The sequence below is a fragment of the Esox lucius genome, chromosome 1 (assembly GCF_011004845.1).
Source record: "Esox lucius isolate fEsoLuc1 chromosome 1, fEsoLuc1.pri, whole genome shotgun sequence".
NCBI lineage: Eukaryota > Metazoa > Chordata > Actinopteri > Esociformes > Esocidae > Esox > Esox lucius.
Window position 1 is genome coordinate 29,737,071 of NC_047569.1, and position 27,855 is coordinate 29,764,925.

The window sequence follows — 27,855 nt, forward strand, 5'->3', positions numbered from 1 at the left end:
TCCACCCGGGACTGAACACAAGCACGATCTGGTCATTTGTTTGCGCAATTGCAGTCACGCAAACGACAAGAGTGTTGTTCTAAAATAAGAAGTAAGGATGAGAGCCTGGACCCTGTTGTCGAACTGCTTCTCTGAGTGTGTGGGTGTGTGTGTGTGTGTGTGTGTGTGTGTGTGTGTGTCTGTGTTGGGACAGGGGTGGGGTGGTCAAAACGTCTGCAGCAATGAGTCATACTTTACTGAACATACTGGACGATGCATACAAACTGAGAGACGTAAGTCGTATACTAAATACAAAAATAATAGTATCTTGCAGTTCAAATGTACTATCTTTCTTTAAAAAAAAACTACTGGGAATACATTCTATGCTAACATGCAGAACCGGCAAGCAGTATACTGTCTATGTCATATTTCTAGATTAGTGCAGGCCATTCAGAAGAAATAGCATTGAGATCCTCATTCAAGGAGTAAGGTGCATATGTGCCATTCAGTTCATACTTGGAACTTTTGGGGATTCTAGCAATGTCTCTCAGATTCCATCGCCAGCATGTGACAGACGTCTTGGAGGGTCAGGGTTGGGTGAGAGAGTCAAGGGGGATTCTATTGGATGGATTCATCTGAATATATCTTACTTTATATCACGTCTCTGTTTTACATCCCCCAAGCCCAGTTTTTTGAATGGCCGTTAAAGATTAGATTGAATGCATGGAAATGGAACGAATAGAACGCAAGCCCCAGTGCAAGTCAATGATTGATCTGTTTATTTCATTCTATTTCTATGCATATAATCCAATCCAAACAGATTTTTGAAATGCTGTCACTAGCTACATCTCTGGTAGTGCTTCTGTGAGTGACTGAGCAAGAGTGGACATCCCATTCAGTCAGGGTAAGGGTTCCGTCCAGTTAGGGTTCCACCCAGTCAGGGTTAGGGTTTCGTCCAGTTAGGGTTCCACCCAGTCAGGGTTAGGGTTCCGTCTGGTCAGGGTTAGTTGTGTCACTCTCTAGTGGATGTTGAAACAGATCCTTCAAAAGCACAAAGCATGACCTGCCTACTCCCAAACTGGGTGCTTGCCATCACAACATTCACAACAGCCGCAAGAATGTGGTTTTAGAAACAGATAATATATTCAAGCATCTCTCCGTCTCCCTTTTGATTCAAAAAATGAATCCAAGTTCAAGTTAGAATTCAATAATTCAAGTAATTTTTGTCATTACAAAGTGAATCTTTGTAGGCGATACCTTTGATAGATGGACAGAAAATCTAGATGGTCACTATTTGACCAGTACATCATAAAAAAAAACATTGATCTATGTTCCATTTATTGAGAAGCACCTTTGTAATATTCATTACAGTATATTAATCCACATTCTTGCTCTGTGTTTCTGTGTGTGTGCTTGCACATGTATTCACGTGTATGTGTGTGTGTGTGTGTTTGTTCAGTCTGGCAACAGTGTTTGTTGACACAATTGTGTTGCTAGGAAGAGTGTACGATAGCTCAGCAACTCAGAAAGTACTTATTGCAATAGGGAATTAATGTACTTTTTGGAAACTCAGATCTTCTGACACAAAATAACATGATCCTGACAAATGAAAAAATAAAAACAGTAGACAGGAGAATAATTTTACACTCATTAACGAAAATGACTCCCAAGACCGGTACAAGACGGTCGGACTGCTAGTTCATCAAAAGGTGGACGAGTCAGTAGGACTACTAGTTCGTCCATTGAGTTTGACCTGGGGACTCTCTGTTGGTTCTGGAGAACCTAGCCTGGCTGAGCTCAATACTGTGCAGATGTGGCAGATTATTGCTGGTAAAAGATTCATTCGAACCTGTCCCATGCTTTGTTTAAAACACAGCCACCAGGCAAGGATTTGGAACCCAGCCAATCACACTGGTCAATACTGTTCCCACTGGAAACCCATTCACCTAACCACTCGCTGTCAGCTCTGACAGGTTCAGAGCAAAGCCTTCGCCAGTGACTTTTATCTGCACTGTTGAGCGCTACACAAACATCTAAGACTCCAAACAAGCACACCTTTGCTTTTCATTCTCACTGTAGCCGTTTAAACAGTAGAAAGAGGCCAATGCTCCGTGGGCTTAATCCTCAATGCCTCATGTTTTCTTTGAAGACTGTCACAGCGTTAGAATGTTGACTGCCGGTATAAACACTGACTGAGGTTCCATTCTTCATAGTGCAATGTGTTTAGGTCCAACCCGAGTCAAAGCCAGCTGTGACAATAAAGCAAAACTGACATGAAACAACCAGACACCAATGTACTGACCGACGACGTTTCAGTGACGTTCCAATGACGCTGCAATAACGTTCTGATCCAGACAAATCATTCTCAGTGTGTTAAGCACCCTACGAGACTGACACCAGGATCAGAATGATTTTGGTTGGTCAAACGTGCCATAATTAAAAACACTGTATCCCTGTTGTGAGGGGGTCATGACCTTGGGTCCTTGTCACCTCATACAACACTGGAGGTCACTGTCACGGCACACTGGTTCGTTTTTGCAGGGGAACCAGTGTCACTGACAGGTAGGCAAGAGTGAGAATGGCATCATGAATTATAATACAAATATAAACAAAATGAGAAATTGAACCAAGAGGAGACTGGAAGGGAGGAGAACGTTTTGGAGGTCCTCCTTCTGGCTCCTCCCTACTTTCTCCTCAGTTGGCAGACGCAGAGCAGTGGTTGTCCTCCTTTCCCGTAGTGAGAAAAGGGCCAGATGTCAGTTTTGGTGCGTTCCGCCTGGACAAACCATTTCTGTATGTGTTGAACAGGTGTTGCAAGAGGTGTAGTTGCGTGTCTTTCACAGTGTGCATAAATCATGATGTGCTGGAAAATGTGTGTGTTTGTTTGTCATACCGAGAGTACTCTGAGATTTGTGATTGTAGGGTTGCCAGTGTGTTTCTGAAGGTGCTCGGCAGTAGGTGAGGTGGTGTGTGTGTGTGTGTGTGTGTGAGAGAGTCGTCTGAGTGCAAGTGCAGACGTTCTGATGGGTTGTGGCGTCGAAGGGTAGAGGGTTTGTCATACAGTTCAGCAGTCACACCTGTGACCTCTCCCCTCCTCACTCTCCCTTCCTCCCTCTTCCGCTGATTGACACCTGTCAGTCCTACTGACTAAACGAAGGCCTCAGGCTTGCTCTCAATCTGCAAGTATATCTTGGGGTCCTCCTCACGTTCCTGTTTCTTGCGTCGGAGCTGACGGCTGTAGCAGAGGAGGTAGAAGGGCAGGCAGAAGCCCAGGGCTGTGAGCCCCAGCAGACCCACGTTCACCTGCACACGACACAGACCAGGAAGTGACATCATGAGTCAGTCGCTCAGTGGTACGGGAGAAACACCGGCTCTGCCGTTTTCATATCTGGACTGATGGTACCAGTACACTGAACAACAATATATACCCAACACGCAACGGTTTCAAAGATTCTGTTTACAGTTTCTACGCGAATCCTTCAGACAAATGAGTAGACGTGTCAGAGGAAAAGATGTGTCAGAGGAACAGCATGTCACGGGGTGGCTGTCTCACCCAGAGGGGGTCTCCATTCAGGGGACCCATCATGGCCATGAAGAGGGGCTGCTGAAGCAGGGCGAACAGGGCACTGATCAACGACTGCATCCCGGTCAGGCTGCCGAACTGGGACGAAGGATACCTGAGAGGGACAACCAGCGTGAGTACCGGCCAGGAGCGGACCAAGCACATGTGCACGCACGCACACACGCACACACACACACACACACATTCCTGAGACACTTACACAGCAGCGTACAGCCCTCCGACCGCCGAGTGTATGAACCCTCTCACAATGGTGTGCAAAATAAACGACAGGATCTGGGAGGAGAAAAGAGTGAAACAAACTGTTGAGCATGATGAGTTGTGGAATCCACAGGCCCGGGGCTCTGCGTAGCACACTCTGTCCCTTTATCCTAACATGGAGCCAATGTTTAATAAAAAAAAAGATCCAAACTGGTTGTAAATAACCTGCAGTGACAAGTCTGTCCACCAGGGGCCCCTGTTGCATTAAACTATGAATCAGCTGCAGTAACATGTGAGCCTGTTCTTTCTCTGCAACATCTCTCCCCTTTGGGTCTAACACATCTATACAAAACACTGAGACACGCACAGAGGAACGGAAATGGTATGTTTCTGTATAATCCTGCAAGAAGTGCAGAGAGAGCAATGGAGGAGAGGGAAAAACAGAGGAGAGAGATGGAGAAGAGAGAGGACGAGAGTGATGGCGACAGGGTTGGAGGAGAGAGAGGAGAGAGAGGAGGGGAGAAGAGTATAGATGGAGGAGAGAGAGGAGGGGAGAAGAGTATAGATGGAGGAGAGAGAGGAGGGGAGAAGAGTATAGATGGAGGAGAGAGAGGAGGGCAGAAGTGTATAGATGGAGGAGAGAGAGATGGAGAGATGCGAGGGATCGCGTCACCTGGACAGGGAGGCTGGGAACCAGGCAGGTGACACCAAAGCCCAGCAACAGTAGGTTGGTGAAGATGAAGGCCCGTGTAGCGTTGGTGATCTTCTGGATCTGACGGTCACGACGCTTTGGCTTACTGGGGTCCCTATCAAACAGGGACATTACTACTAGAACACTTACTCTGTGTGTGTGTGTGTCCATACATGGGTGTATTTATGTACGTATTCATTAGAAATTCACCTTGTCCCCGGCTTCTCATTGTCCTCTTCACACTCCTTCAGCCTCCAGTCCATGATGTAGCCAATCACGGGAGCCGTCAGCAGGCAGAGAAGCTGCAGCACTCCGAAAATGGAGGTGTACACACTCACTGTGAACATCAGGGAGCACAGAGATACGTCAGTCCCCAAGGCAGAGGCCTCAAAAAACACACTCCATCACTTCAACGTGGTGTTTACCCAGGCGGGGTGCGCAGGGCAAAGGTCATGATTCATGAGGTAAGTTGGCGTTTTGAGTCAACCTAAATCAACGTCAGAGGCAGTGAGTGAACCTAAATCAACGTCTAGTCTAGCCTGAAGTCTTACCTACTTCCATCTTTTCCACTGCAGCGTGACAGACAGAGCGAGAGCAAAAGAGGAGACAGACCAAGCAAAATTAGTTGAAGCCACTGTCTATACCGTTAATAAAGCATTCGTTTCAGAGCACCAGGACTTGAAGTAAGGCCAGTGTGAAACAACTCCAGGCTGGAGATATTAAAAAGGAGGCAGCAAGATTACAAAAAAATCCCAAATCATTCCAAATGATTCATTCCTTGTTGAGAGTCAACGGTTCAGTAAAACTCCTTTTGGAAAGAGTATTGGTAGCGTTTCATTCACATATAGAGCACATGTTTTAGATAGACATGCATGCGGATGCGCACACACACACACACACACACCTGTGTTGAGGTCTCCATCGGTCAACGACTCCAGGATATTGTTCATGGCTCCCATGTAGAAGATGAGCCTCAGCTGCGTGACACACATGGTGATGAGACTGAGCATGAAGATGGGGCTTAAAATACTCTTCATGAAGGACTGGGCTGTGAACACACAGGAGAAAAAACACTTTAGATCGCTGGAACAGTGAGTCGGCCCCATCATTTTAAAGGTCAGACGTGTCAAAAGGGATTCTGCCTCCCGTCCATGAATGCTGGCTAACTTCTTGTATATTGTACTACTGATCAGATTGGGGTTAGGTGTATCTGTATGGTTTTCAGAGGCCATCTTCCAGTGTTGCAATGGAAAACCACCAGGGATACTTTACAGAGGCAACATTGTCTTTTTATTATTTTTTATTTCTAGTGCTGTTTAATGTTTATTGACCCCGGAGGAAATAGGTGCATCTTATACAACAGCTAATGTGATCTAAATGAACTGAAGTAAACATGGTGGAAACAGGGCATTAGAGGAAATCATTGTCTAAATATTCCATGGGTCCTTGGATGGCAAGGTAACCTGCAGGGGCCCGTGCTGTAAGTGAGGCCCAAGGGCCCTAGTTAGTTAATAATCCACCCATCTAATTGCTGTAATGCAGACAGCAGTGACCCGTGACGGCTGGTGGAAAAAGCCTTCAGTCTGGCTACATCTGCATCCAGGGTCTGTTGCCCAGGGCTACAGGAACCTGCCCAGTGCTCCGGCGACTGGATCACAGTGGATTTAACGAATGGATCACAGTCGATGTAACGAATGGATCACAGTCAATGTAACAAATGGATCACAGTTGCCATAATGACTGGATCTCAAATGACACAACAAGTGGAACACAGTCATTGTCAGTATACCACAGTTGTGCTCTAATTTTGTTGGTAACCAGTTTATAAGGGCAATCTAGGGAGATTGTGGTATACTGCCCACATGTCATGGCTAGGTGCTGTGTCCAAATACCTAGTCTACACAGTCAATACGTAGTCTACACAGTCAATACCTAGTCTACACTGTCAATACCTAGTCTACACAGTCAATACCTAGTCTACACAGTCAATACCTAGTCTACACAGTCAATACCTAGTCTACACAGTCAATACCTAGTCTGCACTGTCAATACCTAGTCTACACAGTCAATACCTAGTCTACACAGTCAATACCTAGTCTACACAGTCAATACCTAGTCTGCACTGTCAATACCTAGTCTACACAGTCAATACCTAGTCTACACAGTCAATACCTAGTCTGCACAGTCAATACCTAGTCTGCACTGTCAATACCTAGTCTACACTGTCAATACCTAGTCTACACAGTCAATACCTAGTCTACACTGTCAATACCTAGTCTACACTGTCAATACATAGTCTACACAGTCAATACCTAGTCTGCACTGTCAATACCTAGTCTGCACTGTCAATACCTAGTCTACACAGTCAATACCTAGTCTACACAGTCAATACCAAGTCTACACTGTCAATACCTAGTCTACACAGTCAATACCTAGTCTACACAGTCAATACCTAGTCTACACTGTCAATACCTAGTCTACACAGTCAATACCAAGTCTACACTGTCAATACCTAGTCTACACAGTCAATACCTAGTCTACACTGTCAATACCTAGTCTACACTGTCAATACCTAGTCTACACAGTCAATACCTAGTCTACACTGTCAATACCTAGTCTACACTGTCTATACCTAGTCTACACTGTCGATACCTAGTCTACACTGTCGATACCTAGTCTACACTGTCAATACCTAGTCTACACAGTCAATACCTAGTCTACACTGTCAATACCTAGTCTACACTGTCAATACCTAGTCTACACAGTCAATACCTAGTCTACACAGTCAATACCTAGTCTACACTGTCAATACCTAGTCTACACTGTCAATACCTAGTCTACACAGTCAATACCAAGTCTACACTGTCAATACCTAGTCTACACTGTCAATACCTAGTCTACACAGTCAATACCAAGTCTACACTCTCAATACCTAGTCTACACAGTCAATACCTAGTCTACACTGTCAATACCTAGTCTGCACTGTCAATACCTAGTCTACACAGTCAATACCAAGTCTACACAGTCAATACCTAGTCTACACAGTCAATACCTAGTCTGCACTGTCAATACCTAGTCTACACAGTCAATACCAAGTCTACACTGTCAATACCTAGTCTACACTGTCAATACCTAGTCTACACAGTCAATACCTAGTCTACACAGTCAATATCTAGTCTACACAGTCAATACCTAGTCTACACAGTCAATACCTAGTCTGCACTGTCAATACCTAGTCTACACAGTCAATACCTAGTCTACACTGTCAATACCTAGTCTACACAGTCAATACCAAGTCTACACTGTCAATACCTAGTCTACACAGTCAATACCTAGTCTACACTGTCAATACCTAGTCTACACAGTCAATACCAAGTCTACACTGTCAATACCTAGTCTACACTGTCAATACCTAGTCTACACTGTCAATACCTAGTCTGCACTGTCAATACCTAGTCTACACAGTCAATACCAAGTCTACACAGTCAATACCTAGTCTACACAGTCAATACCTAGTCTGCACTGTCAATACCTAGTCTACACAGTCAATACCAAGTCTACACTGTCAATACCTAGTCTACACTGTCAATACCTAGTCTACACAGTCAATACCTAGTCTACACAGTCAATACCTAGTCTACACAGTCAATATCTAGTCTACACAGTCAATACCTAGTCTGCACTGTCAATACCTAGTCTACACAGTCAATACCAAGTCTACACAGTCAATACCAAGTCTACACTGTCAATACCTAGTCTACACAGTCAATACCTAGTCTACACAGTCAATACCTAGTCTACACGGTCAATACCTAGTCTACACGGTCAATACCTAGTCTACACAGTCAATACCTAGTCTACACTGTCAATACCTAGTCTACACAGTCAATACCTAGTCTACACAGTCAATACCTAGTCTGCACAGTCAATACCAAGTCTACACAGTCAATACCAAGTCTACACAGTCAATACCTAGTCTGCACAGTCAATACCTAGTCTACACAGTCAATACCTAGTCTACACTGTCAATACCTAGTCTACACAGTCAATACCTAGTCTACACTGTCAATACCTAGTCTACACAGTCAATACCAAGTCTACACTGTCAATACCTAGTCTACACAGTCAATACCTAGTCTGCACAGTCAATACCTAGTCTACACAGTCAATACCTAGTCTACACTGTCAATACCTAGTCTGCACTGTCAATACCTAGTCTACACAGTCAATACCTAGTCTACACAGTCAATACCTAGTCTACACTGTCAATACCTAGTCTACACAGTCAATACCAAGTCTACACTGTCAATACCTAGTCTACACTGTCAATACCTAGTCTACACAGTCAATACCTAGTCTACACAGTCAATATCTAGCCTATTGCAGCAATCTCACACAGCCTAGTAATGGCTTGGTTAATATGAGAATAAGTCCCCTTATTCTTAATACTGAATAATGTATCCGAGTGCCTCTCCTACAACAGGAAATAAAACCCATCCAAATGAGTCCCCACATGAATCAGAACAAAGTCAACAAAGAGAGTAAATACTGTACTTTCTTTGGCAGTGTTTGCATACTCTATGTTCCAATGCCAATAACTGAGAGAGACAAAGTTGGAAGAGAGAGTGAGTGAGCAAGAGGACATTCAGTATGCCCCCACCAAATCCCCCCGGGCCGTAATGACCCAGGTTCTACCACCGCCACCCGAGCAGCACTTCTAGGAACGTGTCCAGAAGAATTGCACGGTCCATCTGGCACCAAAGACAGCCGGCGTGGAACCGCAGGGCCCCCCCCACTGGGAGTCAGTGACCCTCGGCCCGGAGGTGAGGGGCAGATGGGGCGTGGAGGGGGGCACGTGGTTTACTTGAGGGTGTGTCGGAGGCTTGCGGCTAATTGCTGTATACAGATCTAGGTTAGTGAAAGGGTTAGTGTGTCAGCAGGGCTTAAATTGGGAGAGCGGTGGCGGGCCTTGAAGACCTCAGAGCTCACTTGGACAAGCTCCTTCAGCACCACGCCCCCCAAGCACAATGTTGAGATGGTTAAGTGGGTGGAGAGTATTAGGGGTCTTTCAGCATCAGGTAGGTTTCAGTCACCCGTAGCCTTCGTAGTGTCCTTGCGGATTAGTGCTTTGTGGAGGGACTGGGTTAGAAAAACGTTCTGGCCAATCCACTCAGAGAACAAAACCCCTCACACCCAGAGTGGGCAGAGAAAACGCACAGTCGCTGTTTGTTTTCCTGCTCTGTGTGTGACAGACATCAAAAGCCCAGAGCAAAGACATGCCCTGAGGCAGAGGTGGAACAGATGTGGCCCCGGGCCGACACTCACACTCGTCTGGCGACTTGCACTGGACCTCCAGGTCCACGGTGGAGAGGCACAGCTTGTTGCCCTCCTGCTGGGCCAGCTCCTTGGGGTTGTTCTTCATGCTGTTGCCCACACTGAGCCGTCTCCCAACCGTGGTCACCTGGCGGTAGAACTGGTTCCCTGTGATCTTGTGGTCGAAGCCCAGCCAGCTGAACTTGACCTTCACACTGAGGGAGGGTTAACCAGAGAGAGAACAGAGAGGGAGAGAAAGAGACCGCGGGGGAGACAAGGTGCGGGGGAAGAGGAAATACAGAGGATGAGACGGAATCTATGATAATGAGAGCAAAAGCAGTTAAACTCGTCTTCACGTAGTCCTGCCTTTACATAAAGCCTCAGGTCTTTACCGTGCTGCAGAGGAAGGAGAGTTTGGGGAAGTAGTTTACTGAACTAAGGCCTCAATATTCCTACTGCAGCTCAGGAGAATTATCCCTTAAACCTGTTTTGTTGGCACGTATTTGGATCGGTCTTTTGACTAGGTTTCTATAATTCTATAACTAATAATGATACAAGTTGAAAATACGTACATATAATTTATTTTAGCTTGGTTACGGGGATGGGCTGGATGACAGAATTATGCAGCTAAATAAAGAACTAGGAAAAACAAACTTCTATTCTGTAGTGTGAGGAAGGGGGGGCCTTACGTGTAGTCCATGTCCTCTGGTCCAGGAAAGGGCTCCAGGGGCCAGTTGAAGAAGCAGTTGATGAATACGAGGCCAGCGCAGGCAGCCCACACCAGAAGGATGGTGATGAAGGTGACTCCCAGGTCATAGATCACCTGACGGAAGATTCCAGGGACAGACAACCAAAATGTTAGGCTCTATGGCCATGACAAAATAGACTGACCCTCATACCTACCAAGACCAATACAATCTAGACTGACCCTCACACTGACCCAGACCAATACAATATAGACTGACCCTCACACTGACCCAGACCAATACAATATAGACTGACCCTCACACTGACCCAGACCAATACAATTTAGACTGACCCTCACACTGACCCAGACCAATACAATATAGACTGACCCTCACACTGACCCAGACCAATACAATTTAGACTGACCCTCACACTGACCCAGACCAATACAATTTAGACTGACCCTCACAATGATGTAGACTAATAGAAAATAGACTGACCCTCACACTGACCCAGACCACTACAATATAGATTGACCCTCACACTGATGTAGACCACTACTATATAGACTGACCCTCACACTGATATAGATTACTACAAAATAGACTGACCCTCACACTGATATAGATTACTACAAAATAGACTGACCCTCACACTGATACAGACCACATCAGTATAGACTGACCCTCACATTGACATAGATAACAATAATATGAACTGACCCTCACATTGACTCAGACCACTACAGTATAGACTGACCATGACACTGACGTAGATAACAACAATATAGACTGACCCTCACACTAAACCAGACCACTACAGTATAGACTGACCCTCACACTGATCCAGACCACTACAGTATAGACTGACTATGACACTGATGTAGATAACATCAATATACACTGACCCTCACACTGACCCAGACCACTACAGTATAGACTGACCCTAACACTAATATAGATAACTATAATATAGACTGACGCTCACACTGATGTAGACTACTAAAATACAGACTGAAGTAGAGAGCTTGCATGTTTACCCTCTAGACAGATGTGTATGCACCATGATCTGCATTATGTACACGTGCCATGGCTGGCTAAGTGAGTGTGTGTGTGTGTGTGCGCGTGTGCGAGTGTGTGCGTGTGTGTAAGCTACCTTGATCCCAGGGAAGGTGACAGCAGAAGATGCGTAGGATCCAATCATGAGAGCAATGAAGGTGGAACGAAGGTCACCAAACATATTGGGAAGCTAAGGCGAGAAAACCAAAAAAGACATTTGGTTAGACCACTGTGAAATCAGATGAATGCATTCACTCATGAATATATAAAATATAAATGCGCATAAATACACTGAACACACATACAGCAATAAACACCTGCACAATATCTCAATAAATGTTTCTTTTGAAATATGTATTACATTATTTACAAAAAATCATGTAAAAATGTCCTTTCAAGGTTGTTGACAAAAGAGTGGGTGGAGTCTTGATGACGCTTTCTCCCTATGTGTGTAAGACAGAGAAAGCCCAGAGCAGCAAGAATATTTAGCTCTTCGACACAGGGCTGAAGCACAGCCTGTTCCCAAATTAACTCCTGGCTGTCAACAACTGTCTCTGCGTAGAGTTAGACAAAGAGAGAGAGAGAAGGAACAACCTGGAGGGAACCAGTGGGGGGGGAGGGGAGAAAAGCAACATGTATTTGAAGGTGGTAAATAATCTGAGTGAGTTGTTGAGCAGTCGGGGGAACAAAAACACCTACTGATAAAAACAGTCAAACAATGAACTGACTGAGCCATTCATTCTTGAACATGACAGCACAAGTCTAATTATACTTTCTTATGAATGCTGTGCAAATGCTAGTCTCCATGTACATCCTTCCATCCATCCTCACCACAGGCTGCCTGCTTGTTAGAGCCCAGAAGGAACCCTCTCACCCCACGCTGGGCATTCCCTAGCCAGCATGGTCCTCCACCGCTAATTGGAACAAAGGTTAACGGCGAAATCAAAACATCCCACATGACAGCTACAACAACAGTCGCATTCCAACGAGCTGGAAACATCTCCATCATGACATATACAGGAGAGTGTGTGAGTGTGTGTGTGTGTGTGTATATGTCTGTGTGTGTGGCTGGCAAACAGAGAGGGGAGAAGAGGGACAACCTCCCATTCGTAGAGCTTAAATTAGCAGTAGTTGCGTTGGCATTGCCCTGCTAACTCCTATAGAACATGCTGTAGACCAGTGTTTCTCTACCACTGCCCTGCATGTTTTAGATCTCTCCCTGCTCTGTCACACCTGATTCAAATGATCAGCTCATTATCAAGTCCTTCATGAGCTACACCAGGTGTGTTAGGGCAGGGAGAGATCTAAAACATGCAGGGCAGGGAGACGTCCAGGAGCAGGGTTGAGAAACACTACTCTGGGTAGACTTTGAGTTTGCTCAAGTACGTGATTTACACCACTCGGTTTTTCTCAGTTCCCCTTTCTGTTTACCAACACCAGACTGTCAAGTGTCACTGGGTGATCAGCCCAACACAATGACTCATGGCGGGCAGACGGACAGAAAGACAGACAAGCAAGGAAAAGGCTATATCCCAGTCATCTGTCTGTCTGTCAAACCGGCTCCCAGCCTGAATCCTGTGTTTACTGTAGTGCCTGACTGTCTCCTGAAATCAGTTAGACTTTCAAAACAAATGGCCACAAACCAGTTTGTCGACCCAGTTTGCACGGAGACACCAAACCATGTGCCCTCTTAAAGCTGTTACACAATAAGGAATTCCAGCTGTTATCATGAGGCAGAACAGTAACAGTGTGTATATACAGGGAGGCTCACAGAGGTTCTACATCCGCTAGTTAAAAATCATCTTCAACAAATGAAGAAACATTTGAAATAGAGATGCAATACAGAGCACATCACATTCTGACATTAAGAATAAGGAGTCAACGCTCAGATGTCTATTTGCAACATTAAACCAGTGTTTTCCTACTTGAAAACATTGCAAGATATTATTCTGTCCTCCCAACCAACCCGGCAACAGCAACGTTTTCCAGTTTCATAGCGCTTCCTGAATTCAGTTCCGTCACTCATGACTACATTTGTGTTGAGGCAGAAAAGGCAGAACTGGTCTTCACTTGAAACATGACCTGTTCCTGATTCACGTTTCAGAGGCGAGGTCCATACAGGGAATATAGTCCTGCTAGAAAGTACCACACTACATAGGGAATAGGGCATCATTTGGGACATGGCCCCTGGTCTCTGTTAGTTTTGCCAGGCAGAGGAAGGACAACAGGGGAATACGGTCGGCTGTGCCTCCTATCTCCTTGGCTGTATTTGCTTTCGTTCTGGGATCTGATCTGTCGTGCTCGGGGGACAAGAGATTCAGCGGATCAATGTCTGCAGAGTTTTGTACTTCGAGTTGTGTCTAAATCTATAGGATGAACCGGAAGCCTAACCAGGTTGCAATCTTGTGTTAGGTGAAGAAACAACACGTTACACCACCACCAAGGCTTTAACCAATACGGGCTGATAACTCCGGATCTATACACCGCATTGCAGAGTTTGGGTCATGAGCAGAAAGTAAAACGTCTGCAATACATTTACATACAGACAGCGAACAATCTAGGCTACGCGCTACTGATAGTTGAGAAGATGACATTTCTGAAATGCACGGAATTGATTCCACAGAGACAAAATAACTTTGGTTTATCATATAACAGAAGCAGTCCTTTTCTATTCGTACCTAGTCAATACTGACAGGTCGACACATCCCACAGTTCATCAGTTGCTAAATACACATCTCCAAACGTGTCTCAAATGCATGCAGTATCCTGCAGCTCTATTAAACTAAACTGCAGGATACTGCATGTCTGAGTCCATTGGTTTGTTTATTAATGGAAAAGAGACACATGGACCAATGAGAGGAATGGCATAATGATGAAGCCAAACAGGAAACAGACAGAAGAAGTGAAACTTGAGAGAAAGAAGCTGATGTTGTGGAAAACCTTCAGCGCTGGCCTGGTTCTCAGCCATTGAACAGAACCAGTACAGACCGGTCGAATCCTGACAGGACAGTCACGATTCAACAAGCTGTGTCCCTTACGACGTGTCGGGAAACACCAGACACCCCTCAGTTATCTCCCTTACTCTCTTGCTCTTCTTCTCTCACTGTCATCAACAGTTGGTGTAAACAACAACTGCAGAGCGTGGGACACAACCAGCCCTGTGACCCGTCCATGTCCTTTAAGGACATCCATATGACCCGCTACGGTCAGATCCATTACAGTCTTGAAGTGTTTCACCAAGCACCAGTCAACCAGCAGCCTCAGATGGCATGACTTCCGCAGGCTGAGGTGTTGGTAACCCTGCCTGAAGTGTTCATGTTGGTAACCCTGCCTGAGCAAGGAGGACATATCATCTAGCCTGGCGACCAAAACAACACAACACGCAGACCTGGGATCGGCAGGACAATATCTGAAACCAGGCTATCATTAGTCCACTTCACCTTCTCACACTCATCTCTTCACCATTCTCTCTCCCAGTGAGTAGGGTGTAATCGTGTAGCTGTATGAGGTCAGTATGTACAGGACCTCCAGCCAGGCTGAAACTCAAAGCTGTGTACCCAGTCAAACAAGTCCCAGACAGGGATTGGGACCAACGAAGAAGACTGAAAATAGAAAGGATTAGTGTGGCATGCATAACAGGAATACATACGTCAGAGAGTATGGAATAATCACGGAGTGTGTTAGGTGCAAAGCTAGAACACGTGCCACAAAGTACACGAGGAGGGGCTCTGAATTTGCGTGTGTGTATGTGTGTGTGTTTGGGTGTGTGTGTGTGTGTGTTAGCGTATGTGTGTTTGGGGTGTGTCTGGTTGAGTAATAGAAGGATAGATTAAGGTTCAGAGAGTGAGTGAGGGAGAGAGGAGAAGGAGGTGAAGAGATGTGTGTGTACTGTATGTTTGGGTTGGGTTGTTAAATAGAAGACAGACAGACTAGGCCGTTAACAGCAAGATAGCAGAGGTACATTCAGGAGAGATGGTAACCTTCTCCTTCACACTGAGTTTTGTCTAGAACACACAGTGGTGAGTTTGCCACCATGAAGGGAGCGTTAGTGGTAAGGAGTGAGAGAAGCAGGAGGGAGGAGAGGAAAAGAGAGTGAAGGAGACTGAGTAGGCCCGCTGCCAAACCACCTATCTTCATCAAGTTAGAAGAATCCGGGAGAGGTGAATGGAGGAGCAGATGAGGAGCAGGTGATGGATTGGGTTACATTCCCTGTTCTTCTGTGTTCATCTAAAATCCTGGATGTTTACAGGTGTTTAGACTTTAAGCACCTTAAATTCGGGTGACATTTTTTTTTACCAATTATTAAAAAATAATAATAATTTGATCTAATGAGCACCACTGTGAACAACAAACGACAGGACCGTCCCAGGACATCTTCAAACATTAGAACAATCTGTCCCAGGACATCTTTAAACATTAAACCAAACCGTCCCAGGATATCTTCAAACATTAGAACAATCTGTCCCAGGACATCTTTAAACATTAAACCAAACCGTCCCAGGATATCTTCAAACATTAGAACAATCTGTCCCAGGACATCTTTAAACATCAAAGCAAACCGTCCCAGGATATCTTCAAACATTAAACCAAACCGTCCCAGGATATCTTCAAACATTAAACCAAACCGTCCCAGGATATCTTTAAACATTAAACCAAACAATCCCAGGACATCTTCAAACATTAAACCAAACCGTCCCAGGACATCTTCAAACATTAGAACAATCTGTCCCAGGACATCTTTAAACATCAAACCAAACCGTCCCAGGACATCTTCAAACATTAAACCAAACCGTCCCAGGATATCTTCAAACATTAAACCAAACCGTCCCAGGACATCTTCAAACATTAAAACAATCTGTCCAAGGACATCTTTAAACATTAAATCAAACCATCCCAGGACATCTTTAAACATTAAACCAAACAATCCCAGGACATCTTCAAACATTAAACCAAACCGTCCCAGGACATCTTCAAACATTAGAACAATCTGTCCCAGGACATCTTTAAACATTAAACCAAACCATCCCAGGACATCTTTAAACATCAAACCAAACCGTCCCAGGATATCTTCAAACATTAAACCAAACTGTCCCAGGATATCTTCAAACATTAAACCAAACCGTCCCAGGATATCTTCAAACATTAAACCAAACCGTCCCAGGACATCTTCAAACATTAAAACAATCTGTCCCAGGACATCTTTAAACATTAAACCAAACCGTCCCAGGACATCTTCAAACATTAAAACAATCTGTCCCAGGACATCTTTAAACATTAAATCAAACCATCCCAGGACATCTTTAAACATTAAACCAAACTGTCCCAGGCCATCTTCAAACATTAAACCAAACCATCTCAGGGCATATATATGGTTTCCAAAATATCAAAAACTGTTTGTTGATGTTTATCCCTATGAGATTAGACTAATAGAACCGGACATAAAGCATCCATTCAGGCATTTGTGTAAAAAATAGTTTACATTTTGAAAGCCTTTGATCCCCCTCACCCGGGAAGAGGGTGGAAAATAAGAACTTTTCATAGAAAAGATCCCGCCGTAAGACAAACCACACCAACGCTCCTGACCAGTGGTGTAAAACACAATGTTAGTCAAAGCAAGGAATTACCGCGGCGAGGTCACCGCAACAGAACAGCTAAAACAACAGCAATGGACAGTTCCTTGGCACACACACACACTATTCTAGACACACACTGCAATGTTTTCCTCTCTACCTGCCTGTCTGTATCTTATGTTGGTGTGTGTCTATGTGTTTGTTTGTGTGTTAATGGAATTATGATATCCGCCACTGTGTAATTAATTAAAACCTGAACGTACCTGAAACAAGACAGATCTGATAATTTAGCCTATCACCTAGTGCATCAGGTTGGCTTGACCACCTAATCAATGGGCTTAGTCGTCATGAGGATCATGAATAGTAATGAGGACATGTTTTCATTCTCTTGGTTGGAATGAAGTACTGCTGAATAATTAATTGACTCTAAAGCAGGGTCTTTCTCTCGTTTTTTTCTTTTTCTTCTTTCTAGCTTTCTTTCTCCATCCCCCTCTTTTGCATCTGCACATGATGCAGCACTTCCTCCATGCTGATGACATCACACTAGAAAGATTTTCCCGCAAACCTCCCTCTCCCTGCCCTTCTTTCTGCACACCATGTTCCTCTCTGCCCCTCTCCACTGTCCTCTTCATCATGACTCTCTTCATCATCACTGTCTTCAACACTTTTGAGTTCATCATCGCCATCACCACCCATGTATTCATCATCACCAATGTCTTCATAATCACTGTCTTCATCATCACCAATATCATCATCATCACCAATGTCATCATCATCATCAATGTCATCATCTATTCTTTTCCCACATTCCCATCCCCCACACCACTCACCGTGAGGGAGGTGAAGGTCATACACATTCCTCCGAACCCGTTCAGTGCCAAAGCGAAGAAGATGAGGATGGACAGATCTATGGAGGGGCAACACCTGGTTACAGTCTGGGTATGGAACAGACATGATGCACACTGGAATACAACATGACTATGTATAGATAGACACATTATATAATAAGTGTCGGCTCAGCTAGTAGGGCACATCGATTGCAGTCCCGGATCACGCTGGTTCCACCCACATGATAATATATGCATGCATAACTGGAAGTTGGTTTGGATGAAGAGTCTGCAAAATATATATTATGGTACGTACTCTTGGGGTCACTTGATCCATAGGCGATCAGGATGCAAGAGAAGGCAAAGCAAGTACTGGAATGTGGAAACACAATGGGTTTGACGTGATGAAGGGTCAGTCATACAGGGACACAACAATCATGCGAACGCTAACCTTAAATTACATTTCTCATAATGCTAACGCTAACCTTAAATGACATCTCTCATCATGCTAACGCTAAACTTAAATGACATTTCTCATAATGCTAACGCTAACCTTAAATGACATTTCTCATCATGCCAACGCTAACATTAAATTACATTTCTCATCATGTTAACACTAACCTTAAATTACATTTCTCATAATGCTAACGCTAACCTTAAATGACATTTCTCATCATGCTAACGCTAACCTTAAATTACATTTTTCATCATGCTAACGCTAACCTTAAATGTACAGCATCCATATTAGGACAAGAGGAGGACTGACGATTGACAAGGGGAGTGCTGACGATTGACAAGGGGAGGACTGATGATTGACTAGGGGAGGACTGGCGATTGACTAGGGGAGGACTGATCATTGACAAGGGGAGGACTGATGATTGACTAGGGGAGGACTGGCGAATGACCAGGGGAGGACTGGCGAATGACCAGGGGAGGACTGAATCTTAAAACGGGAAGATATTTGACAAGGGGAGAGCGGATACTTGACCAAGGGAGGGGTGACGTTTGACCGGGGGAGGGGTGACATTTGACCGGGGGAGGGTTGACGACTGAGTAGGAGGAAGAACTGAGTTTCTGGGGAGGAATGATAATGTTCCTAATATGGATGCTGAATAAATAAAATTTTTATGATTTAGCCGGTTTCACTCTTTGGCTGTGTCACGCAGCCGATGCTTCCCCAGGTCATCTACCTGCCGAGTAGCCGGAGCTTGCGGGGGCCATACTTGTCCATGACTATGCCCAGGGGCAAGGTGATGGCACTGAGGAGGAAAGAGCCTACAGTGAAGGCCAAGTTGAGCATCTCATCCTGGTCCTTGCAGATGGGCCAGCCATTCATCTTTAGGTGCTCCTCCTCCATGACTGGGTCCGATTGGTTGTGACTGCTGCCGTTACCTGCCAATCAAACAGGACCTCAATTAACCTTCCAATTCACCCAAAGGGCAAAGGACATTGAAAAGTTGAATAGATGTTGAAAGTACGTCTTTCAGTTGATTTTTGGCAACTTTGTGGTCTCAGAGGACTATTCTATTAAGAAGATATAAAACACATACTTAAAAGGGATTTCTGAAATCATTGTAGAATACCTAGCCAGGCTCCCAAAACCAGGGGGTTCAGGATTGAAAGTCAGGCTAATAGGATACCTGAAAACAACGCTGAAGGAACCACACATTATTCTGAAACTTCTACTTAAAAATGATCCTTATGAGTAATGAAAGCCGTCTGTAGAGTACTGGATTGCAACATATGAAAGAGTTTTCAGCACAGTCAGTCAAAACCGAATAACAACTAAGCATGATGACAGCCTAGACAGCTTAAATAACATCTAGTGGGGTAGGCCTGAGGGTGCTTATGACACATTGAGAAAGAGCCAAAGAGAGGATAGAGTACACATGGTTCTATAAAGGTCAGGCGATTACGAACATTTTTCACCGTCTGTTTTGTCATTTGAAAAGGTGCTTTTCAATGCCTTTCTACAGACTACAGCAATCAAGGAGGACTACTAAATGTTTAATAAAAAATATATTTGATTCATGCAAGGGTCCTAAAATCTTCATCTTCACTCTCGCTAGCAATTGCTCAATTCTTATGATTATTCCTAGGAAGTTAGTAGATACTAGTAAGCCTATTACTGGCTAATAAGCTGTTAAAACAGCCAGTGGCAAAAGCAATACAGTTCATAGACGCTCTGGTGGAGGTAAACTTAATAAGAAACATTAGTCAATGTAACACAATCCTCAATGGAGTCTGGCAACTGCTGAAACGTGTATTGCTTTGGCATAGTGGTTAAAGACAGTGTTCGAATCTATTGAGACAGTGTTCGAATGTATTGAGAGCAACAACATTTATTAATTATTTCTGGTAGATACCATGATTCCCTCGTATTTTCACTTGATGAAAAAGTTAGTTATTGTTGCCTTTATTGATAGTTATTGTATAAATGTCATTCATGAATGAAAGAAAAGAGTATGTTCTTATGCCATGAAATGTAATAGCTTTGGCAGACTCGCTAGCAATTGCTCAATTCCTATGCCTACTCCAGTATGTTAGTAGATACTGGTAAAGTATGGTATATTATGGTATATTATGGTATACTGGTATTACTGGCTAATATGCTGTTAAAATGGCCAGTGGCAAACGGCATACATAGACGCTATTTGTGGTCAAGGTAAACTTAGTAAGAAACATTAGTCAGTTTAACTGTGTCAATGTCATTCATGAATGGCCAATTAACTATTATAATGGTCAGTGGCAAAAGAGGATTTGTTCAGGATATACAGATGGTGGGTTAAGACAAGAGTCTATACTGACAACCAGCAAATGTACAGCTCCCTGGTGTAGTGGTTTAGGATGCAGTCTGTCTGGGCGACCCAGGTTTGAATCTCAAAATGGCAACATTTAATATTGCGGGCCGGCTGAACTAGGCTTGCCTGTCTTGACAGCAGGTTGTTGTTGTTTTCTGGAGAGTGAAGCTGTGAGTGGACATGGCTGTATCGTATGTGGATGGATAAGGAAATCACCCTGAGCACTGAACAGCACAAACACGCAGTTGGATCATCAAATGACAGAATCCCAGTCGACGGGTTTTGCCGGCAAACAACGTTTGCCAAAGGCGTGGAGGGCCTGTGTTTCTTCAGATCGACTGAACAGAAGAAGCACAAGATAACCAGAGTGTTTTCCATCAGCCCAATGACTCAAGAGCTTTCTCTCTCCATCCAGCTGTTCCGAAGTAGCGAAAACAGAAGACACATCAGCCCAAATAATGTTCACTGTGTTCTCCCTGACACAATGCAAACCTCCTGCTGTGTGAATACCGCTGACACAACACTGAATAAACCAGCTGGCTGACTACAGGAGGAAGGAAGCTAGTCTGTGACTGCTGTTTTGTGCTGTCTTGACAACTTTCAACTGGCCTGACCATTGTAACTGATGTCAGGGATGTGGTTGGGTTCAGAAGGTGAGGAGAGGGCTTTTGGGTCCCTCTCAGGTCTCTGCTGAAATGACCCTCAGCCTTCACTGCCACTGAGGCTCTCCTGTTTCCTGCTGGTAGCTGGTGGCTTGAGAGTCCCCAAGCTGTAGAGCCTACACTGACTCATATAGTCCAAGCCCATTTCTTAGCTTTGACCTTGAAACAGAGAGGGGGTAGGGAAGGAGTTCTTGCTTCTTACTAAGAATAAAAATGTGTTATTTACTGTACATTATGTCCAAGTTGTCAGTGAAGCATTCCTTAGCTTAACTGATAGTAAACTGAAGTAAATCAACAGCATGCACCTTCCAGGAGCTGTATCTGAATTTGATCATCCTGTTGTTGGAGGAATGCTCCAACACAGGAGGAAACAAAAACTTCCTGTTGAAGAAGGCTTTGAAAGTTTATGAGTTCCATTTTAATTTTAACTGAATTTGCTCCAACAGAAAATGTATCAACCACTAGTTGATACATTTGGCTGATGAGGCTGTTCTCTCCAGTAACCTCTCTGCAGATGAGTGCTTTGTTATGGACTGTCTGAGAACTGGTGGGTGTGAAACGACACAGCAGTTTCGAGACGCCACCTTCCAAGGAAGCATGTGCCACATTTTTGAAAGAGACCCCCTGGAGTTTTGCTAATGTGAAGACAATTCTGCCTGAACCGTATCTAGTTTATGTGCAGTGCATTAGTATACTACCATAAAAAAATATGGGTCATTTCAAAAATGTCCTTGTGTTTGAATTAAAAGCTCTTTTTTAGTCCATTTAAATAAATACATGTATAATTATTTTTTTTGTAAATGACTATTTTGCCTATAAACAGCTGATATGGAATGGAATATCTAGATAGGCATACAGACAAATTATCAGCAACCATCAGTCCTGTGTTCCAATAGCATGTTATGTTTGCTAATCCAAGTTCATCATTTCATTTTAAAAGGCCAATTGATCATTAGAAAACACTTTTGCAATAATGTTAGCACAGCTGAAAACTGTTGGGCTGATTAGAGAAGCAAATAATACTGGTCTAGTTGAGTTTCTGGAGCATCAGCAATTTTAGTACCTGCAAAATACCAGTCTCAACATCAACAGTGAAGAGGCAACATCCTTGATGCTGGCCTTCTAGGCAGAGTTGCAAATAAAAGCTATATCTCAGATTGGCCCATAAAAAGAAAAGATTAAGATGGGCAAAAAAACACAGACAGTAGACAGAGAAAGATTGGGGAAAAGTGTTATAGACAGACAAATCTAAGTCTGAGGTGTTTTCTGGTCCCAAAAATAACATTCATGAGATGCAGACCAAATTAACAGTTGCTGGAGGAGTGCTTGATGTTATCTGTCAAGCATAGTAGAGCCAAAGTGATGGTCTGAGGGTGCTTTGGCGGTGGTTAAGTGGGAGATTTGTACAGCGTTAAAGGGATTTTGAAGAAGGAAGGCTAACACTCCATTTTGCAACTCCATGCCATACCCTGTGGACGGCACTTGATTGGAGCCAATTTCTTGCTACAACAGGAAAATGAACCAAAGCACAGCTCCAAACTATGCAAGAACAATTTAGGGAAGAAGCAGTCAGCTGGTATTCCGTCTATAATGGAGTGGCCAGTCACCGGATCTCAGTCCTACTACATTTTTGTGGGAGCAGCTTGACTGTATGGTAAATCTGTGCCCATCAAACCAATACAATTTGTGGGAGGTGCTTCAGGAAGCAAGAAATCTCTTAACTGAACTAGAATAACAAAGGTCTGTAAAACTGTAATTACTGCAAATGGAGGATTATTTGACGAAAGCAAAGTTTGAAGGACACAATTCATATTTCAAATAAAAATCATTTTTGTAACATTGTCAATAACTAGATTTCCTTTTCATTTTGCTATATTTCCTATTCAAAATAATTTCATGTACATTTTTCAAACATGTAGAAATTATTATGCAAACCACGGTACATCTATCTACTGTTTTTATTTTCTCTCTCGTAATATAAGCAATCCCTAAGTGTATTTGATAACTGAACTGAAATATTTGAAGCCAGATTCAAGCCAGGTTTTTCTGATGGTATAGACGATCTTATCTCTCATGTCACCCTTGCCATGTTGAACTTCACTCTCTAATGACCACTTCCACCCTGCTGCCTACTGTCTTCCTGCTGAAACAAGTCAGTAGATAGACAAAACTGAAATGGCTGTGTCTGAGAGTCTTGGAGGTTATTAGGACAGATGAAACACAGACTAGAATGACCAAGAGAGAGAAACAATGAAACAAAGGAAGAGAAATAGAAAGAGAACGAGAGAGCGAGAGGAGAGAGTTCTGAGTCAACAGCTGGTTTTACCAGCCAAATCAGAAGCCAATAAACCAAGAAAACAATAGATGCCCTCATGAGCAAATAACAATGTACCTGGTGCTTTCATCCCCCAGATCACACACTCACTACAAACAACCCTATTATTTCTGAAACATTTGTCAGATTTCCCATGGCTTCATCCATCACTTCTTTGATATAGACTGTTTAGTGGCATCATTAAATCCCCACAGACTTAGAGACTCTGACAAAGGTTTGAATATCCAATGAAGTCCCTGGTTGGAGGATTCACGGTTTCCCTACACATTCCCTCCTGATTGCGGTAATCATTTAACTATGATTTTAGGTAAACCAGTATATGTATTTGAGGTTCCTTGAATGTTACAACCCAAGGCGCGTTAAACAGGCTGAATGCCAATTAACCTGTTGTTTTCTCGCCAAGTACAGAACAATGCCTCACTTTCATAGCATGTCTTCAGTTAATCTAGATATTGTATCACAAGCGTTCTATGATAACCATTGATAGGAGGGTTTGAGTTATTGCTCAGAGCACTATATGAAAGTGTTCCATCATTCCAACAAACATGTGATTGAATTAAAATAACATGGACACATAAAATAATCTTTGTCTCACTGCAGTGAAAGAGAAACACCTTGTCTGAGTAAAATTCACCCATCAGAAAATGTTGCGTAAAACACACACCATCATTGTCCCACCTTCCAAGCCAAAGACATTCAATCCCTTGACACACTTGCTGTCATTCAGACTCGACCTAGTCAAAATAATCTATAATAACAAAGACTGATTTAGTCAAAATAATCTATAATAACAAAGACTGATTTAGTGAAAATAATCTATAATAACAAAGACTGATTCGTACAAACTGATCTATAATAATAAAGATTGTGAAATGTCATAACAAAACAGCACAATGGAGTATCAAAGGTCACTTTGTTTAGTTGCTAGATCATCATCAACACCCTTACAATGTGTGTATAAAAATACAAGTATAATCCACATATAACCCACATATTAACAACATTTTCTTTTGGGGGTTTCCAATGTAGTGTATAAATGACAACATACATTGTTGAGTCTCTTGAGCATCTGGAATAGTGTTAAACTGCATAAATAAAACCCAGATTTGCTTTTATTAGCCAACCTCCCTACTGACAACACAGGATTTGACACAAAGGACATTATGGGTTGAGTGGTACATCACATCTCACAAGACCTCACCTGGATCTAGGCAGAGGTATGAGTAGAAGCCTTCAGACTTGAGCATGATGAGCAGGGAGCCCCAGCCCAGCAACACAGCAGAGAACAGCAGGTTCTCCACCACAGCAGTCACAGCCATCCACCATCGCCTGGAGAAGGCTGTGGCCAGAGAGGGTGCCATCTTCACGGGGTAGGGAGAGAGGCACAGTGGGGCTAGTAGGACAAAGGAGGAGGGCTTGTGCCCTGGAAAGACAAAAGCATGGAGGGTTTAGTGAAATTAAGAGGGTCCAGTGAAATTAATAGAGAAACATTAATGAGTAAGCGTGGCCAAACATTTGACCTGTGCTGTATAAATATACAATATCAGTCTATATATGTATATAGTATCAATATATATATATATATATATATATATATATATATATATGGTTTGGTGAGGGATATCAGAGTTTTCCTTTACATGGACAAATAGTAGACAAGGATACAAAGCATGAATTCCCAAATCAAATCACACACCTCAGACAACAACGGTCTATTTGTATATAAAACGACGCCATACATTTTTAAACCAGTGGGTTTCTGTTAGTCTTTGTTGAATATAGTCTATAGGCCTATTTCACAACCCATGAAAAACAAGATAAGAATTTCCAGTAGCCTGCATGGACGATAAAAACACTTCGCTACTCATGTAGCAGAACACCAGCCTAGCTCCTTCTAATTGGCAGACAGTTTTCTGGACCTCTCCCATTGGCTGCATAATAAAACAGATACCAAGAACGACTGCACGTGAGGCCAGATTTCAGCCGGTTCGAACCAGTGCCGCGCAAGATTCACATCAGCTGTGTTAACTCATTTTTGTTGACATCATTCCGTATTCATCAATACCTATGGGCTAACGGAATATAAAACGAGGGCATTTATTTAACTAAATAGACATGCGTCACGAAATAAAGCCGTGAAACTGTTTATTTTCTCCAGTGTATAAGGGAAATAACTGTATTCCCAGTATAAAGGAAATACCGTTAATTTATTAACGCGAAAAACACACAGGCCGAACCATTCGACTTACACATTATTTTATACTAGCCTATAAGCATATTAGATCCTATTTTTTTTTTCAGTGTCATTCATCTCACTGCATAATATAGACATATTGTGAATATTTTATGGATCTGCGTAAAGACCAGATCCTCATTGGCGACTAACCATGGTAAATGTCTTAAGATAATGTTTGGCTTCGCCTTGTCCTTACGAGGTTCTGAACAATAACAGACTTCTGTATGCTCCTGCGGGAAATGAGCAGCTCTGTAAACTGGTCTGAACTGGACTGAAATCATCAGCCCTCACAATGCGCCTCCTCCTCCGCTAGACGCCCTCCCTCCCCATCCCTTTCTCCAAAAAGCTCAGCTGTTCAGTACCAACAACTCAGTAGCGGCAGTGCATGGGAAATAGTTCCACCGTTCGCAACAAAGCTGCAATCATGCTATTCCAGCAGCTATTAACCTACGATTCCCAAATGTCCTTTGTTGATGCAGTTCTGACAGCAAGGACATTTCATGGTTTTACTATTAGGGCTATCATGCGGAACCCAGGAAGATTAGCAGCTGCATCCGCATGAGACAAATAAACAAAAAATCATGCAGCACATATCATGCAGCACATTTCCCCGCTATCCACGCTGGTACTAAAAAGCCGAGTGAATGGAAACAAGACGGAACATCTAAGGTTACTTTGTTGCAAAGCATATTCCTATGGACAGACGTGTAAAATGTATGTCTATGGAAACCATTTTATAATTTTCAATTTCAAAACACAATCTATACAGAATCAAAGACAAATACCTTACAAAAATGGCAATTGAGATTTAAGAAATGTTGGGTTAAACTACGTACAGTCACTATTAGGCTAACTTAACATTTTAAGATGTCAAGAAGCTGACAGTGTTGTTTATAGTGTTGTCAACTGTGTATACTCAAAACAAAATAACATGATTTTGACGATCACTTAAAATAACTGGGAAACAGTTTCCCAGTTATTATATAACGAAACAGTAAAGTTGTATAGGGAAAAGTAACAGCATTTTAATTAAATATAGGCTATATACAATAAAATATATACCGTAACACCTATTTTGCTAAAAAAGCTGCTTAGACTTGGTCATTCAATGATTAAAAGTTTCAATTGAAACATTGTTGCATGTTTTGTAAATCGGTCATAAAATGAGGAGACATGACAGAAAATAAAAAATTTGCATCAATGCACACCGATTCTCAAACATAATATACAATTACCCCAAGCAATATATTTATAATAGAAAATTCGACAATTTACATATTCCTCGAATAACTGTTGTAGCGCATCCCTGCTCACTGCGGATGACATACCTGGAATCACCAAAAAGCGGGTCGTCTGCCTCTCCTCACTGACCTGTCTTCGTCTTCAAATCTAGTTGTTTTATTCAAAACAACAAAGGACAGCTATGGACCTGTAGACTATAAACTAAATCTTTGGTTCATGTAACATTTCTCTCTTCATCGCTGATGCCTGCCCTTATTTATGCACCCAAAGCTACACAAACAAGCCTGCTTCTCCATTGGTCAGTTCCTGAGCTAGAGACGAGCTCCAACCAATCAGAGAGCTTTTAATTATTAAATAAATAAGGAATTGGTGAAAACAGCAGTTTAGCTTTTGACACAAAAGACCGGGGAAGTTATCGAAAATATCATTAGGTTAAACAAGGACCGATACATAAATTGGTTTGAAATTTTATTTCCATGTATACATAATATATTTATAGATTATACAAACATAGCAATGGATACCCCAGTTAAACACAAACGTATTTACAAAAAAAAACATTCGTGCAGAACTATATAATACTAGTCTACATGTTAATAGCACTGCCCATTTTTACTTACGATCAATTCTGGATATCAGACAAATAACCTTATTATATGGGGTAAAATGCGAA

At 43.0% G+C, this 27,855-nt stretch overlaps 1 protein-coding gene across 3 annotated transcripts; it reads right to left on the bottom strand.

The window, feature by feature from the left end:
* Positions 1–155: 155 nt before the first annotated feature.
* slc43a2a (solute carrier family 43 member 2a) lies at positions 156–27,438 on the bottom strand. Of its 3 annotated transcripts, none has more exons than XM_029119868.2 (15): positions 27,269–27,438; positions 24,906–25,127; positions 19,097–19,298; positions 18,223–18,278; positions 17,910–17,986; positions 11,607–11,699; positions 10,454–10,587; positions 9,777–9,979; positions 5,356–5,499; positions 5,003–5,020; positions 4,662–4,788; positions 4,434–4,557; positions 3,762–3,835; positions 3,533–3,656; positions 156–3,282 (listed from the first exon to the last, which is right to left on the bottom strand). In XM_029119868.2, the coding sequence occupies exons 2-15, from the start codon at positions 25,063–25,065 to the stop codon at positions 3,127–3,129; spliced, it is 1,692 nt and encodes a 563-aa protein (XP_028975701.1). In that variant the 5' UTR covers positions 25,066–25,127; positions 27,269–27,438; the 3' UTR covers positions 156–3,126. The 3 variants fall into 3 exon arrangements, with proteins under 3 accessions (XP_028975701.1, XP_028975697.1, XP_028975708.1); XM_029119864.2 differs by having other exon boundaries at positions 4,434–4,566; XM_029119875.2 differs by lacking the exon at positions 5,003–5,020 and having other exon boundaries at positions 4,434–4,566.
* Positions 27,439–27,855: the final 417 nt, after the last annotated feature.